At 29.6% G+C, this 17,826-nt stretch overlaps 3 protein-coding genes and 3 long non-coding RNA genes across 6 annotated transcripts; 4 read left to right on the top strand and 2 right to left on the bottom strand.

The window, feature by feature from the left end:
* Nucleotides 1-105: 105 nt before the first annotated feature.
* On the top strand, nt 106-1,059 carry LOC147922988 (uncharacterized). The gene is made up of 2 exons (XR_015589026.1): nt 106-231; nt 826-1,059. It is a non-coding gene; the product is annotated as an uncharacterized LOC147922988 (long non-coding RNA).
* A 527-nt stretch (nt 1,060-1,586) lies between these two features.
* LOC109130610 (putative defensin-like protein 66) lies at nt 1,587-2,070 on the top strand. Its single transcript, XM_019240331.2, has 2 exons — nt 1,587-1,717; nt 1,793-2,070. Exons 1-2 carry the CDS (start codon nt 1,606-1,608, stop codon nt 1,972-1,974), a joined length of 294 nt encoding a protein of 97 aa, XP_019095876.2. The 5' UTR covers nt 1,587-1,605; the 3' UTR covers nt 1,975-2,070.
* Nucleotides 2,071-5,468: 3,398 nt separating this feature from the next.
* LOC104763448 (Cysteine-rich protein) lies at nt 5,469-6,040 on the top strand. The gene is made up of 2 exons (XM_010486816.3): nt 5,469-5,627; nt 5,729-6,040. Exons 1-2 carry the CDS (start codon nt 5,555-5,557, stop codon nt 5,944-5,946), a joined length of 291 nt encoding a protein of 96 aa, XP_010485118.1. The 5' UTR covers nt 5,469-5,554; the 3' UTR covers nt 5,947-6,040.
* Nucleotides 6,041-7,269: 1,229 nt separating this feature from the next.
* LOC147922989 (uncharacterized) lies at nt 7,270-7,734 on the top strand. Its single transcript, XR_015589025.1, has 2 exons — nt 7,270-7,400; nt 7,487-7,734. It is a non-coding gene; the product is annotated as an uncharacterized LOC147922989 (long non-coding RNA).
* A 3,844-nt stretch (nt 7,735-11,578) lies between these two features.
* Nucleotides 11,579-16,198, bottom strand: LOC104761447 (transcription factor MYB102-like). Its single transcript, XM_010484528.2, has 3 exons — nt 15,953-16,198; nt 12,802-12,931; nt 11,579-12,453 (listed from the first exon to the last, which is right to left on the bottom strand). The coding sequence occupies exons 1-3, from the start codon at nt 16,101-16,103 to the stop codon at nt 11,748-11,750; spliced, it is 987 nt and encodes a 328-aa protein (XP_010482830.2). The 5' UTR covers nt 16,104-16,198; the 3' UTR covers nt 11,579-11,747.
* On the bottom strand, nt 13,394-14,089 carry LOC147922990 (uncharacterized). Its single transcript, XR_015589024.1, has 2 exons — nt 13,879-14,089; nt 13,394-13,766 (listed from the first exon to the last, which is right to left on the bottom strand). It is a non-coding gene; the product is annotated as an uncharacterized LOC147922990 (long non-coding RNA).
* Nucleotides 16,199-17,826: the final 1,628 nt, after the last annotated feature.

Consider the following 17,826-nt stretch of genomic DNA (forward strand, 5'->3'; position numbering starts at 1 on the left):
TGGTATGATGGAATCCATGGTTATGACTTATGAATATGAGTTCTGACCAACGACCATTTCTTCTAAGTTCTAACTATAAATAGACTTATTACATCCTTGTGCATAATATTAAAAAAAACAAAAAAAACCAGAAGATGAATCCCTCAAAAGTACTGGTTGCATTCATTCTCATTGTTCTCATCGCAGTTTCTTTTGTCCATTGCCGAGCAAGTGATCTCACCTCCCGTTCCGGTATGTATATACTTTAAAATATTTTGGTTATATCTTTTAAAACTCTTAAATTTTATAACTCATGAGGGCAAGATAGTGACTCTGTAAGTGGATCCTGTTTCTTGACTCTAAAATATTTTGGTTATATCTTTTAAAAATTCTTAAATTTTATAACTCATGAGGGCAAGATATTACATTGACCTTTCAGAAGCTAACCCTGTTTCTTGATTCTAAAAATTCTTCAAAGAATCACAATCATATAATAACTAACTAAAACTATATAATGGAAGAAGAAAAACTTATCTCTCAGCTTTGGAAAACACTAATATCCCCTTCTGATGCTTCTCCTTTGTTGAGATCTGGTATCTCGTTTAAGCATAAGTGAATTTAACTGTCTATCAAAATTTAGAGATTCTTACAAAAAATATTAAAAAGGATCCAATTCTCACTTCAAAATTGCTGGCTACATCTTGGTTATTACCAGTTCTACTAATATTTTGTGTGGTATGTTTATATATATATATATATATATATATTTGAATATCATATATATTTTTTTCTTTTACTTCTTTAAGAAATGAAATATACATATTTATCTTTTCGGAATGATGGTAGGTCCAACGGCAGATAATTGTGGAGATGCAAGTCATGAATGTAACGAGCGATTCCAAAGTGAACAATGCGCGCAATATTGTTATGGCTCGCCTTTCAGCAAGGGTGTTTGCCTTCTAAGGTCCTTAGTAGGAACTCCTACGTATTATTGTTGTTGTTATAAATAAATTCAGTATGTAATTCGTAGTTTATCATCTTAGATCAATACATGTTTATGCTTTTCTACTTCAAGTCTAATTAAGGGGTTTTTATTATTATAAATATAATAGAGAGAAGATACATATATAAAAATTCCAATCAATTATTACTTAATCGCACTGCACAGTTTGATTAGCCAATTCATTAAAATTGCACGAAACAGTTTATTATATATAATGTATATTGTTAAAAAGGTTGCCCACTAAAAATAGCTTACGGAAGAGTTCAAATGTTAGTTTGTTTGTTGTCAATATAAAGCTCTTATGAATAGACAAGATAAAATTATTAATTCAATCTTTATATAAAAATATGATTGTGTTGTTTATGTGTCTTTTGAATTCGTAGTTCGAATATCACTCGATCTTTTACTTAAAATGACATAATTTTTTTGACCAAACAAATGATATACCTTCTAGTTTATTTGGTCAAAGATTTAGCTTTTATTAGAAAAAAATCTACACTTACTACATTAACAAAACTAGAGAGGAAAACAACTTGGATATAGTTATAACTTGTACAGACTCTCAGAAGTTAAGATTATGACCTTTTTATGTCATTATAAATAGATCACTTGACACTCAGCTAATGTACATCGAACTATATACACAATATTGGTTTGTTAAAATGGGTTCCTCCAAACTGATGGTTACATTCATTCTTGTTGCTACGCTGGCCATCTCTTATAACTTTTTCTCTGGTATTTGTCATTTTTGTTACGTATATATTTGATATTTAAAAAGGGTTCTTACTTCTTTCGTTTAATGATTGATAGTTGAAACGAGAATTAGCAGCGTGCAAGCTGCGGCTCCTACTTGCGAAAAAGATTGTACTGAGAAATTCTTGACTCAAGACTGCTATAAATATTGTGTAGGCTTGACTTATAAACGTGGTGTTTGCATTTTATCCGAAGGACTTCCTCCAAAATCTTCTACATATCGTTGTTGTTGTTCGTAATGAAATATATGATTACTAATTCTCATTGATCAAATATCTATGTTTTATGTTTTATTTCCTTTGACTATAATAAAGAGTTTTATTTTTCAGTGGGAAGAACATACATATATGAAATTTCACTGTCAATAGTATGTTTGTAAAGGTTAATTTCAACTAATATATATATATACTAGATTAGGACTCGTCCGACGTGCGGGTTTAGATTTTTTAAAATAAAGTAATATTTAAAAGAGTACAAAGTAAATATTTTAGTAATCTAGATACACCGAGATATCCAATGTGACATTTGGTGTAAAAGGTGCGACTCTGCGGTTGAGACTATTAATCACGTTTTCTTTGAATGTCCTTGCTTGTGTGAACTTTGGGATTTATCTCCGACTCTGGTCTCGTCAGAGGGTTTTACATATGACTCGGTGCAATCGAATTTGGATTTTGTTTTCTGGAATGGTGTCTCCCAAAAGGGTGATCATGATCAACTTCTTCAATTACCATGAACTTTATGGGCAATCTGGAAAGCCATAAACAAAAAAGTTTTTCAAGGTTTAGAGATTGAGGTAAATGATATAATTGCTAAGGCTTTGGGCGATAAGTTAGTCTCGGAAGAGGCGCTCTCTTTTATGGCGGTCATGTCAGCTCTATCTTCGTCTTTGCATGTCCATGTTTTTCACCTCGTGTCTAAGACGGAGCCTCTCCCCCTACATTTGGAGTTAGAAGAGTTTTTGTGGGCCATAGAGCGGATACGTGCTGTAGAAATCACTTGTCAACATTTTGAGACTGATTTTGCTGAGTTACTCACTATGGTGCAGTTCAAGATTGCCCGTCTTTCTCCAACCTGCTCGATGAGTTTAACTCGATGGAGTCCTTCCCACAATTCTCCATCTCCTGGATCCCGCGTGCAGAAAATACGAAGGCGGATTATCTTGTCTGTACTTCGCGTTCTCTTATCTATGAAGTTTTTTTTTGTAAATCCCTTCCCTCCTGCTTGAGTAACTAACCGAGGAATTTCCTTTTAATTTATTGTTTGGTTGAAAAAAAAAGAGTAAATAGATACACTTTTAGTTAAAGAAAATAGTTATAGATGAGTTCAAAGTTATTAAAATAAAATGTAATTTAACAAAAATATATATTTAATTTTTTTGGTAAGTAAAAACAATGTATAAAAGTAAAGAGATAAACTTTTAGTTATAGTATATAGCTTTTTTTTTTGCTATAATACACTAATGTATATCCATTTACAAATATACTATCTACATTACCACTAAAAATGTATTTGTACACACAAAAATATTTTACTTGTAAAATATACTCTTTAGTCTTTACTACAACCAACAAATTTTATTTATGAACACATTAAATAAACTATTATATATTTTTTTACTTTAATATTTTTATAGTTACAAAAACACATACGTTAATCTTACATACTCATATCTTATATTATATATATTACAATAGCAGTCTTTTTGAATAAATTATTTGATTGGTGAAAAAAATATGAGACTTTATTATTATTTTTTCTACTTCAACAATCTTTTTGTTTTTATGAAGGTGAGTATTTACATTTAAAAAAAAAACAATAATTAATTGTCTAATTTTCACAATCATTTATTTATCTTATAAAAAAAGTAATCATTTTTCTTGTAAAATTAGCAACTTAAAATTAAAATAAGTAAATAATATTATAATTTTGAATTTTATGATATATATATATATATATAATTTCCTTACAATGATTTTGTCTAAATTTTAAAGCTGTTTAAATTTTATAAGTTTCTTACAAAGGTTTTTTTTTCTTTAAAAGATTTTAAATAAAATTAGGTTTACTTTTCTCTATATTACTTTTATATAAAATCTTTTTGTGGTAGGTTTTGAATTTTTACATTTTTATTTTTAATTTTTTAATAAATTTAGAATTGACACGTGTCAACATCTGAATAATACAATTGACACCTGTCACGATCTTGTTAATGAGTAATTTGACATCAAGCTTTATATAATAAGATATATATATATATATATATTCATTTCACGTATTTATATAATATGATATGTTCTATTTTAAAGTATATTAGTCAATATTTGCAATTTATTATCTTTTTCAATTTATAGTTGTATAATTTTATACAAATACATATACTTACTAGCTAATATGGAAACACAATGTGTTGCATAAATATTCTTTAGATGATGATTACAATAATTTTTATTACCAACTAGTATTTGTTTTCTAGCAACTGTACACACGTATAAATAGATATCGATTTCTACAAGTTTTTTTACTTATATATATAGAGTGAACAAGAGCTAACCAAGATTAAAAGCAGATTATTCTAATCTTCATCCTTAAATTTGATAAGTTATCTTTTTTTTTTTTTTAAATGTACTTATATATATAGATTACAAGGATTTGGTATAATATAACAAATGAGTCTCTCTATTAAGCAGGGAAGTTATTTAAACATATCCATAGTAAAAGCAGATTTTTATAATTTTTTTTTTAAAAAATAGATCAGCCTGGACAGATGTGATCCAGTGGTAAGGGAGAATTAGGTAAAGATTAAAAGAAACTAATTTATGTTTGATTCACCCTTAAATAAAAATTATAGTTGTGTGAAAAGTTTGTCAATTGAGACCTAAGGTTCAATTGATTTATCTGGTGGTTAGAAATGTAGGCGGTTTCACTCTTCCCTAATATTAGTTAGAAAACATTCTAAATTCAGAACAGACAGTGCGGAATCTTTCAAAAAAAAATCCATTTTATAGCATTTTGGTGTCTTTTTTATTGGGGATGACTTGATAAATCGATTGAGTTAAAAAAAAAAAAAAAAAATTAGATATGATAGTTAGCTTTAATCGAAAAAAAACTGTGCTTATATAGATAGCAAAGATTGGTATGAGTCGTATGACATGTCTAATATCAATGGAGTCGCTTACAAGTAAGGAAGTTATTTACACATGAATTTAGTCAGTATCGTTATGCTTAAAGCATTTATATGTGGCTCTAGTTTTGGTCTACTATACAAAATTGTTTAAATTTGTTAATTAATTATAATACATATAAAATTATGACAAAATTATTAACGATTTGAAAGATGAATATTATGTTGATTAACTATATTATTTTGGATTGGTTGTGTAGTGTTGTGGTTGGGAGATGAAAGTTTAGAAAATTCAACAAGTGAAGCATTTAACTGAGACGGATGAAAATGATGCCTTTACCGGAGGAGGGCCAGGGGGCTATGTATGTTTGGGGCTTTGTGATTATATTAGCTAGATTCAATATGCCAAAAAAATTAATATTAGCTAGATTCAATATGACAAAAAAATTAACATCAGCTAGATTCAATATGCCAAAAAAAAAAATATATTAGCTAGATTCAATATATAGGACAAAATAATTATTTTGCCTTAAAATGGTTTTAACTTTTATGTAGGCAAAGATGCTTATTAAATAGCTGAATAAGCTTTGGTCATGATCACTTTTTTATTCTCTGCTAAATTATATATACATGAACAATATCTTCATAGAGGAAAAATCGTGTTTTAATTAAAATAATTGAGAATCGAAGAGAGTTTGAAGATGGGTTCTTCCAAATTGTTGATTGCATTCACTCTCGTGGTTGTGATGGCCATTTCCTATGACCTCTTCGATGGTATGTCTCTTTACATAAACCATGATTATATTTTACTTCGTTCATTACTTTTTTTTTTTGGGTATTTCAGTTTCTTATTTGTTTTTTTATGATGATTGTAGGAATAGGAATAAATGCAAGAACTGTGCCTCCGACTTGCTACGAAAGTTGTAACGCAACATTTCATAGTCCAGAATGTAACAAAATGTGTGTAGGATTGGCTTATAAAGATGGTAGCTGCATGTATCCTCCCCCTGCCCTTGATGGTCCTCCTCAGAAGCGACCTTACTTTCCTCGTTGTTGTTGTAACCCTATCATTCTTCCACCTCCTTCTCTTTGATCAATATATTTCCTTTAATTTATAGATTTTGTTTTAAAGACATATCTCTAATTTCATATGGAACTATAATATAATAAAAACAATTAATTTATTATTTACTGTATTTATCATTTTAGATTTATTTTAAATAGGATTTTCTTGATTGCCTTATAACAGAACAAGCAGTTATCATCATATAGAAATGTAAAAAAAAAAATTTCAAATTACTATTACATCTAAATTTCATAAATTTGTTTTGAACAAATAAACTCTTATATTGAAAACGATTTTTAAGTCGGAGTTATCGGTTTGAGATCTGAATAAAGTTTTAAAGACTTTAAATGTTATGTAAAATATGTTGTTATTAAATCAAGATTTTGTTAAACTCTGCTAAAGTTTAGTGTTATTAGTTTGTGATTTGTAAAAAGTTATTTAAAATTTTAACAAAATTGGATTATTGGATTCAGACTTTTATAAAGTCATTCAAAATTTTGTGTTATTCAAATAAAATAAATTTAAACACACCAAATTTACAAGGTTCTGAATCAAAATGTTACCAAAATTTTTGTAGGTTATGAAGTATAGTTCGATTGTTAAAGTAATTTTTTTTGCTATCTAACTTTTTGTATATCAATTTTTTTAAGAGGATTTGTTTTTAATATACTGTGAAGGAGAGAATCTCATTATAAAAAATATATATAATAAATGTCCATAAACTCATGCTAAAGACATTTGAAGGAAAATTGACAACTTGTTGTAAACCAATAAAGAAAAATTGCTATCTCCTAGTGCTATTATTACTACAAGAGTTAAAACAAACTTAGTTAATAATCCATGTAAGTTAAAACAAACTTAAAACAGAAAATAACTTGGGAGAAGTAATGGTTATGAATTTATAATTATTATCATATCTAATAACAATAGACTCTCTATTTATTGTTGAAACCATTTTTTTAAACAATAGACCCTTTGATTTGCTTTTCTAATACCTAAAAGAAGATAATAATATACCAATTTAATTTATTTATTTATTTATAATTTGAAGACTATTATAATATACCCTTTTCCTTTGCTCTTTCAACAAAATTTCTTTATATAATATTTGCTTTGTTTGTTTTTACATCAAAACATAGATTAAGAATTTGGAAGAAATTTACTACCATTATAGCTAATATTAATGGATCCTTTCTTTTCTATTTTCATTAATTGGGATTACTACTGTTTAATTTACATTATTAAACCATAACTATAGTAAGAAAAAAGTTGTCTCCTTTTACTCTAAACCATAATATTGTGGGCAAAATAATATTTATAATAAAAATATCATATATTTTCATATAAATTGCTCAAAGTGCGCCCTTTACATCAAAATAAACCATATCTTGAATTTTTTTTTTTTAGAATGAGTTCTTCCAAATTGTCAGTTGCAATCTCTCTCGTCGTTATGTTGGCCATTTCCTATGATCTTTTTTGTGGTGTGTTTCTTTATACTCTGAGATATATATATGATCTATTCGTAAATTTTTCCTAATAACATTTAATCCTTTTCTTATGATTGTAGATATGAAAATAAATGCTAAAACTCAGACGTGCTTTGACCATTGTAACGGGACTATCCAGAGTACGGAGAATAAGAACTGCAACAAACAGTGTTTGGAGATGGCTTTCACGGGTGGCACTTGGCTAGTTGTACTGAACAACATGAATTTCCTCACAAACTTTTTATTAATCGTTCTTGTTGTTTTAACTATTATGTATAAACATTATTCTTTTAGTGGGAGGATAATATAATACACAATTTTTCATTAACTGTCATTAGTTTTTTATTTAACAATTAGAGGAGGACCAAAACTAGGTGGGAGGTTCTTTTTCATTTTTTTTTTTTTGCAACTTAAATATATATATATATATATATGTATATACAAAAACATGTTTTTTTTATTGATTAATTTTCTTTGCTAGCAAGTTTGATAAGTAATTCATGTGGTTTGACTATAATATTATAGTATACACTTTTTCATACTAATTAATTTGTATTGCATCTTAATTTATGACAGAAATATGGTAACGTACAATATGGTAATTTATCTGTACTGTATTATGGTTATATTTTTTTAGCTACATTTGTTTGTTAGTAATCTCTGGCATATATAGCTATTCTCTTGTAGAAGTTAATGGTCAATTGGTCATACTATGTATGGTAGAGAAATAAAAATGAATTTATGGTTATGTATATAAGTATTGACCAACCATTTGGTGTAATTATAAATACACGTACTACATGCCTGCAAATTGATAAGCAAGAACAAACGTAATTATAACACATAAAACTATTCAAAACTGTGTAAGAAATTGAATTGTAGAAGATGGCTTCCTCGAAAATGTTGGTTGTATTCACTCTCACCATTCTCATTGCGGTCTCCTCCGATCTAGTATCCGGTATTTCAAAGATCTAATTTAACAAATTCAGCATGATTTACTAAAATACCTTTTTTAATTACTAACAAGAAGAAAAAAAAAGGTGAAAATTGTGGTGTTTATATCAAGAGTGGTTTTCCTTGTTTGTGTGTCTTATATAATGAATTGGGCTTATCTAATGGATAATTTTTCATCAGGGGAGCCTTCGAGCCAACTCTGCTTCAATCCTTGCACTCCTACACTTGGCAACAACGAGTGCAAAACGATGTGTGAATAAGAAATACAAAGAGGGTTCTTGTGTTGGTTTTGGAAACCCCCCTACTTTCAAATATTGTTGTTGTAATAACTAAATAATTATAATTAATTAGAGTTTGAACGGTAATAATATTGTCATTCTATTAAGTTTGGGTATGTTATAACAAGATAAACTAATATATATACATATTTTAATGAAACATTTTAATGAAATGATATTTTAATCAATAAACATTTTTTTTTGTCAACCAAACATTAATCTAGAAAATAACTCCAAGGTTGGTTGCCCAAACCGGAGGATAAGAGTTTACAAAAGAAATTTCAGAAGATAAAGATCTCGAAGAACGAGCAAGACAGTCTGCCCGTACATTAGATGTATCTGGAATCTTCGAAAGCGTGAAAGAAGGAAAGGAAGGATGGAACACGCAAAAATCATCCAACAGGTTGGAGAAAGCGGGCCACTCATCGGGAGACTTCACCATCGCCACTAATTATGCACAATCCGTCTCAAAACATTGACAATCGACACCCATCGCCAGCAGGGATTCCATCGCCCAAATCAAGGCCTAAAGCTCCGAATGTAGGGAAGAAGGGCTACATCATTGACTTCGTGCTCCCATTTACAACGTGATATCCTCTCTATCACAAAACGTCCAACCCAATCCTACAAAAGGATCTGAAATCTTCCAAGAGCCATCAACCTGACACCGAGGGAAGGGTTAATTGACATGTAAGCCTGAATCAATTAAACATTTTATTATACATTTTTAATGAAATAATATTTTCAAGATAAAATACTAAAAGTTTTGTCTTCCTTACATATTTTTCTATGGAGTTCTATTTTCTTTCCAATATTGTTGTTGTAGAAACGAATTAATTATTTAGGGAACATATTAACTCTCACTCAAATAATATAGAACATTTCCTCTCATACAAATATTTAAGTAAATGTGTATTATTTATTAATTTTCTTTTTCTTTCATATCATTTCATTATTCTATTGTATATTTTGGCCGCAAGGTTCAATGAATGGTTAGGCGTATGTATTGTTTTGAATAATCCAAGAGACTAGAATGGACCACATATTTTTATTATATACTTATGATATGTATATTATCTGTACATGTACATAAGTGTAAATGTGTAATTCAGTCAATAACATATTTTCAAAGTAGCATCTAGCTACTAATTAATTAGTTTATGTTATATGTATATGACGTTCAACACCAACCTAACTAGTAACTATCAATAATATTGGTTTATATCTATTTTTCACAACTAAAAAAAAGAGAGAGAAAGGAAATTTGCAGTAGCCTATCAACATGGGGTGCTTAACTGCTTGTAGCAAATTTAGTTTTTTCTTCTAATATGCTACAAGCACCGTTATGAAATTAAATGAATTTTGTTACGTCATTTCATCTTGCTACAATGGTGGACCTCGTAACAGCTTTTGTAACTGATAAATATTGAAGATAACCATAATTAATATAAAGGGATAATCATTATTACCTAAGATAAGAATGAATATTTTACTATACAAAAGATAATAGCGATCAGGTTGACTAATTTAATGCATGATCGTATTAGCATTAAGCCATTAACATATAACACCAAAAAAGTGTGCATGAATAAAAAAGACAAAAGAAAAAATAGATAAAGCAAAGATTGACTATATATCTCATCTCACTGTATGAACAGTTTTATAAATTGGGTTTGGTGTCTTGAACAATCTTGACTATATATATGTATCTACTAGTTAGTGTATGAATCTCATACACCTTTTCTTCTAGTGGATAACTATTTAAATCTACCTTTAAGGTGTCTTATTATTCAATGTTTTTTTCTTAATACAAACTAAACATAAAGGAATACAAGTCGACGATTGCTTTGTTCTTTTATGTTGAAATTGAAAACTAAACTTCTATGAGTCTATATGACCAATTAAATTCAATCACTATTATGTCATACTCCACCAAATGTGTTCTTAATCATCAAAATTCAAGATAGTACAAGTATAGGGAAGTGCGTACAAGTAGAAGACCTTTTTGAACTAATGAAACGTTCTTCGATTTTAAAACAACAATTAAGTAGACAAAAGAAATCCAAGATAAAGGATACAGTACTTAAAATACTAAGTATGTATGTAATCCACTTACGCACTTGTCAACCATTTTATGACCTTTTGGGACGAAACAAATGGAAAGGTCTTCGACGTAGAGAAAAAAAAATTAGTGTAAGAAAATGCAAAACAAAGCAAAGATAAATGACACAATAAGCTTTAAAATAATATAATATGTAACAAAATTCTATATATAGGGGTTACGTTTTATTTCTTTATTGATTGATAGACCCCATATAAATTTATAAATAAATTATGACTGATTTTGAATTAACATGTTTTACCCATACACATTTTAAATTTAATGCTGGTATAAAAGATCTAATAACAAATGTTTTTGCTTTAGATTTAACAAAAATCTATGGGCTATGTGATGAATGATTGGAGCTGATATTATTAACATCGTTTTTCTCACGGATTGCTTAGATCTTGTGAACATGGTGTTTTTCCCTTCCGGGTAGCTAGCTTTCTCAATAATCTATCTAAAAGATATTGCGGGCGATATGGAGGAGTTCAATTCTTTTTCTCTTTCTCTAGTTCTTTGAAGTGCAAATGTTCAAGCGGATTTTAGGGCACGAAAAGCTCCTGCTGAACTGTTTAGTGTTACCTTTATAACTAACATCTCTTCCGGTTGACTCCTTTTGAACTGAATTAGTAAAAGATGTTGAAAAAAAAAAACAAATTTAGGAACCAACGAAATCCTTATGAATTTTTGAGAGTAGACAAATAGAAACTTGTAGAAAAAACAACTAGTAGAATGCACAAACAAAGCCAAAATAAGTTGTACACTGGCTAGCTACTAAAATACTAAGTACGTGAAACACTTCACACACTTATCAACCACCTTAATTCTTAAGGCCATTTATGTAAACAAATTGAAAGTTCTTCGTATTCAAAAAGTAGAAGGAAAAAAAACATTAACACATCACAATAATAATAGACTAAGCTCTTAAAAGTACAAAAGTACATGTAACACAATTACAAACCCACAAAAATAAAAATAAACCAAATAAGATCAAGAAATAAAACACTATGATAGATTCAAAGCATTATTATTATGATCATGATGCTGATGAAACATCAACATGTCGCTACCGTAACTCTCTCTATCGTCTTCGCTTCCACCATTGACATGAAAAGTCGAAGACGAATTCAATGGTGTCGAGCTACTCGACGAAGTTCCCAGAAGCATTGATGAACTAAAATTCCATCCGTCCTTAAAAGTCTCACCGTCGTTAATTTGGTCGGATACAAATGCGGCCGGTGAGTGGTTTCCGATTTGAGGGACTTGGTTACTAGATGGATCACCTGAACCGGTATAACTGAGATAGTCTCCCAAGTACTCTCCATTGTTTTGCCATTGAACTGGTGCTGTTGAGTTGAGCAAACCGATGAAAGTGGTTTGATCAGTGTTTAGGTCGTTTTGAAGCTGTTGGTTTGGTTGGTGATGTTGGTATGATTCGGTCTGAACGTTGTTGAGAGAGGAAGTGAGGTGATTCAAGATATTCGGATTAATATTTGAAGTAGTGAGGTCAAATGGAGTACTCATCGGTTGTGATATAGATTTGAACAGTGATGAGGTGAGAAACGAAGAGAGCTGGTGAAGATTGATTCGGGGACAATGAGTCACCGGATCAATCCCCATTCGTAAGAGTTTCTTTTTTATATGTGTGTTCCAATAGTTTTTGATTTCGTTATCTGTTCTTCCCGGCAGGTGAATAGCAATGGCAGACCATCTATAGAAGAGAAAGAAACTGAGTTAGATTTTTAAGTAGATATTAAAAAGAGAAGTATAAATCGTTTTGACTTGCTAAGATATTAGCTGCGTAAAGAGTTGAAGATTGCAAGCTTAGCTTAGCTTTAGACATTTGACCTTGATATAGTGTTTATGATCTTGTCTTTTAGTACAATTTATATAAGTATATGCAAGTAATATTATAACAAAATTATAAAGACATGGAAGTCCAAATGAAGTAGGTGTAGTAGTGGAAAACTAGGTCATGTCACTTAATTTAATCATACATATTAACAATTATACACATAAATGATGAAAATAGGAAAATTGAATTAAGATATAGACTAACTTGTTTCCAAGAAGACGATGGAGTTGAATGATGGTTTCTTCCTCTTGAAGAGAGAACTCTCCCCTCTTGATATCGGGCCTTAGATAATTCGTCCATCGCAATCTACAACTCTTCCCGCATCTTCTTAACCCTTTTCAAGATTCACATGCATATATGATAAGAACCATGAATTTTACGTTTTAATTGTAATAAAACACTAATGTTAACATTGAAATGATATAATCAGTGGCTCATAAAGCTGATATATATTAAGAAAAAAAACAAAGAAAAGTGGTACTATATATTATTATCGACTATATGTAGATACACTACAAGAAAACAAGCTGTTTGGGACTCCAAAAATCATCCTAAAATGGTCACAAATGCACTATATATGACTATTTTGTGACTATTTTGAATGGTCGTTAAAATTTGGTCGCAAAATTTATTGGTCCCGATATAGTCACAAAATACTGACCACTATGTGACCTCATTTTATGTCTTAAATTTGCGACTACATTAAGATCAATATGTAGTCATATATTCCTGACCCTTTTGCGACAAACTACATAAAAAAAAGTAAAAAAAAATATAAAAAATTTATACAAGAAAATGAAATTAAAAGTAGTTTTTATTTCTTTCGTAAATTCATTATATATATACAATATATCTATACAACTATATCTATAGATTGGCATCTGCCGGAGATGTGTTATTACAGCGACGGAGAACAAAACGGTGGCGGCGGCCGGAGTGCCAGAGATGCGACTGTGGAGAAATCGAGATGTATTGATGGTGAACTGGCAGAAAATTCGAAATGTAGTGGTGGTGGTAAACGGTGCGAGCAACCACCATCATCTCCGACATCGTTGACACTAGGATCTTCAGATCCACCACCTCTGACGTCGTCGTTGACAATAGGGTCTTCAGATTCAACACCTCTGAAGTCGTTGTTGACACTGATTCTTCAGATCTGTGGTTGAGACCTAAAATACAAATCAAATAAATAATTAAAACACATAGAATTTCTCCAGATCTATTCTCAGCAACGATGGGTTCAGAAACAGATTAAGAACGGAGAGAGAAAAAGAGACAAACTTGTTTCCATTGTCTACACTGACGCGGTTGCTGTATTAGATCCGACGGCCGGTACAGAAACCACGTTTAACTCTGCTCCTTTGGTATCTTCAGAGGAGAAGGCGACAAAGAGAGAAGATGAGGAAAAGAGAGAAAAACAAAAATTGATTTTCTTTAGAAAGAAAGGGGAAGACACGATGAGTAGAAGGGAAGGAGAAAAGAAGATGATTTCTGTCCGTTGGATTGACTTCATCAATGGTGGATAATAAACTAATGACAATCCTTGCCATTTAAGAATAGCCAATGAGAAATTTTCCCCTTTTTTCTTTGATAAATTTTGGTAATTTGCTTTCATTTTATGTTATAATTTAGATATTGGGGGTATGGATTTATAAAGTATTAGAATTGATTTAGATTTAAATTTTAATCTATTAGATTTCAATTAGATTTATAAAGAAAACATTTTGGCTTTTTTTAAGTGATGGATTTCTGTTTTATATATATATATATATATATATATATATATATATATATATATAAGAGTTACATTATTCGAGTTTTATAATTATGATTAAAATAAAAAATGACTAGCAAAAATTGGTAATAAGCATTCAAAAGCACTTATAGTCCAAACTTATTATACATATAAAATTTTAAGTTGAAGGGCCACAAAGATTTACAAATGATTTTACAACTCAGATTAGAATTCTCAATGTAATTAGCAATTACATAAAAATCACAAATATTACATAAAAATCACATGTAACACTTATACATGTTATATATGTAAGTTGCAAATATATTTTCTAAACATTGGAAATTAAAGTGTTTTGGGTATTAGAATGATTCAGTGTCTAAAATAGTTCATATCTATGTAGAAACAAATAACTTAACATATTTTTCAATTCTTTATTGTTGAATGTATAAATAAATTCGTTAGGCCTTGGTAAAAAGTAGCAAATTCCTCACAATCTCATGTGTTAGTAGCAAAGTGGTGGCAAACTAGTCGCAAATATGTGACCGTATTAGTACAATAGTCGCAAAGTGTAACTGTGACCTTATTCTATGAATCACAAACTTATACATATCAAATTTTAAGTTTAAGGGCCACAAAATTTTGCAAATGATTTTACAAGCACTCATATTAAGAATTATAACTACTATCTATGAGTGTAATAAGTAAAAACTTGATATAGTAAGTAAAGTTAGAAATTACAAAACAATCACAAACAAGATATAGAAATCACATGTAATACTTATACATGTTATGTAAGTTGCAAATATTTTTTCCTAAACATTTGAAATTATATTTCTTTTTGATATAATGATGATTCATTGTCTAGAGTGATTCATACCAATGTAGAAATAAATACATTCACAAATTTTATAATTCATTATTGTTGAATATACATAAACAATTATTAGAAGTTAGTAAAAAGAAGCAAATTCGTCACAATCTCAGGTGTTAGTAGCAATGTAATCACAAAATAGTCACAAATAATTAACAAAATAGTCTCAAAATGTGACCGTTTTGCGACACTATTTTGTGAGACAAACAAAAAAAAATTAAAGCCTCCAAAAAGGAAAAGAAAAAATATATGATTCGACAATCACTCGTAGAATTATAAAAAATATTTCTTAAATTAATGAGTAAAAAATTGATATAAAGAAAATACCTAAAGTCACAAATAAGTAGCAAATTTGGGACTACTTTTGTTACTGAAACTCCCGATCATAAAAAGCGTCTCTAATTCGTCACAATTTACGATTATTTTAGGATTTCAATGATATAGTCTTATAATAGTCTTATAATAGTCACAAATATGAGACGATTTGGAGACTACAACTGTTTGTCGTAATTTTGGGACTATTTTGCAACCATTGTTTATGTAGTCTTCTATTAGTTATAAATTCGTCCCAAAAACGTTACAATTATTTGTGACCAAAAAAAGAGTCACAAACTGTAGTCTCAAACTGCATGTTTTCTTGTAGTGATATATAAGACATGCTAATCATTGTTCTTAAACTTTAAACGTAAACGTAAATACAAATCGCAAAATTTTGCTATTTTTTGCTTGTTGGGGTGGAAACTTACCAGCGTTCTTGGGAAGGGTTCGCCATTTTCCGGGACCGTGCATTTGAATATAGCCAACGAGCTTCTCGTCTTCCTCTGGAGTCCATGGCCCTTTCTTCACTTCACTTTCCTCCGAGCTTGAAGATTTTCCCATCTGTTTTCCAAATGTCATGTGTGAGAGAGCTAAAGAGAGAAAGAGAGAGAGAGAGAGAGAGAGAGAGAGAGAGGCTAATAGCTTTATGAACTTGATCAAAAAGAAATTATGGTTTTTTCATGAACATGTATTTACAAAAATATATAATATATATGGAATATGCAAAGTCAAGTCAAGATGATTTGGTACCGTCCTTCCATCATCTATCTAAATACGTGTCTTTTCTTGATGAAATACGTAGAAAAAAAATAAAAGGAACAGCTTATTATGTTGACAAAACAAAAGCTAGTAAAAATTGCTTTCTATTTTTAAAGTCCTTAGTAAACAAACAAAGAGCATGAGACTAATCCCATCTCTATTAACCCTAAACTAATTAATTTCGATGGAGTGAGAACACGTGGCATAATATGGGTGGTGTATGAAGACGTATATGTCATATAGATTTGTGAGGAAGGTTCCATTTGTTTTGGTCCCTTTGTCTCAAATCATCGAACAGTTTTCAAGATAGCTAAGTTTGTTTTCAAGATAGCTATGTTGCGTGTATGTTTAGTGTTTTACTCATTAGTCATCACTATACAATTAATTTAATACTAGTATGTAAATAGTAGCCATTGATATTCAATGAATATGTTTATTTGTAAAATTTTGGTAACAGAAAAGGATTTGCCTAAAAAGAAAAGAGAAAAAAAAATCAAGTACGGAAGTATGTAAAGAATGACTCTGATCGAGTAAAAAACTTAAGTTAAATAAATGCAAATGGATCCAAGTGTTATAAAATTTTCAGAAGCAAGCTATATTATTGTGCTGATTGAATTTAGAAATCCGATCAAAGTGCTTGAAACTCTCAGTTTGAGTTGGGCATCACACCAGAGTTTATATATTACATAACAACAACAATAAGTCAATAACTGATAACCGTAGACATGCATTTTGTTTTTACTAAGTTAGGTAAATTAATGACATCCGCCTTAAAAATAGAACAGTGCAGACCGCAGACGGATTTGGCCTCTCTAACCACATTTACCATTCAAACCATTTCAATCCAAAATGGATGATTTGACAAGTCGATTAAGGAGTTTTGATTTGATATTGTAAAACTTATTACTATTTCAGATTTTTTGGAATCTATATGGATCTGTTAATGTATATTCATAAGCTTTATAATCAATAGGTTCTATTGATCAGTGTAATTTTTTTTCCTATGTATAATTCTATTTGTAACAATAAAAAAAAGTAAGATATTAAAAATAAATTAATAATGATAATTACCAAGACGACAAAAATAATAATAATAATAATTCCAGACAATCTGGTCAAATATTATTTAATTCTTAAGTACTAAATTAAAGGAAATGCTGTAAATTATTATGGGTAGGTTTTGTTTATTGCCTGGTTCTATCTACAACCCAATATTAAAATTTAATTAGCACAATAATTTGTCTTCTTAGGAACATTAAATATAATCGCTGTCATAGAAAATTTTGACGAACACAATTGGGACGTCGTTTCAAATTTATTAGTTTTCGTTTATAATTTGCAACTGTCAATCATGCAAGTCTTTTCATAACATAAACTATCAATTATGTAAGTCTTCCGCATGTCAATTCGTTAACCAGCTACCACTTTCAGTTTAGTTTTTATAAGTTTAAAGTTTATTCTTCTTCTTTCGTATGAATTTCTATTGTTGTTCACGATTTTCAAACTTCGTTACATCATTTGCTTGCTCGTCCTTCTTTCTCGA

The sequence above is a fragment of the Camelina sativa genome, chromosome 18 (genome assembly GCF_030686135.1).
Source record: "Camelina sativa cultivar CO46 ecotype springtype chromosome 18, ASM3068613v1".
Classification (NCBI taxonomy): Eukaryota; Viridiplantae; Streptophyta; class Magnoliopsida; order Brassicales; family Brassicaceae; genus Camelina; species Camelina sativa.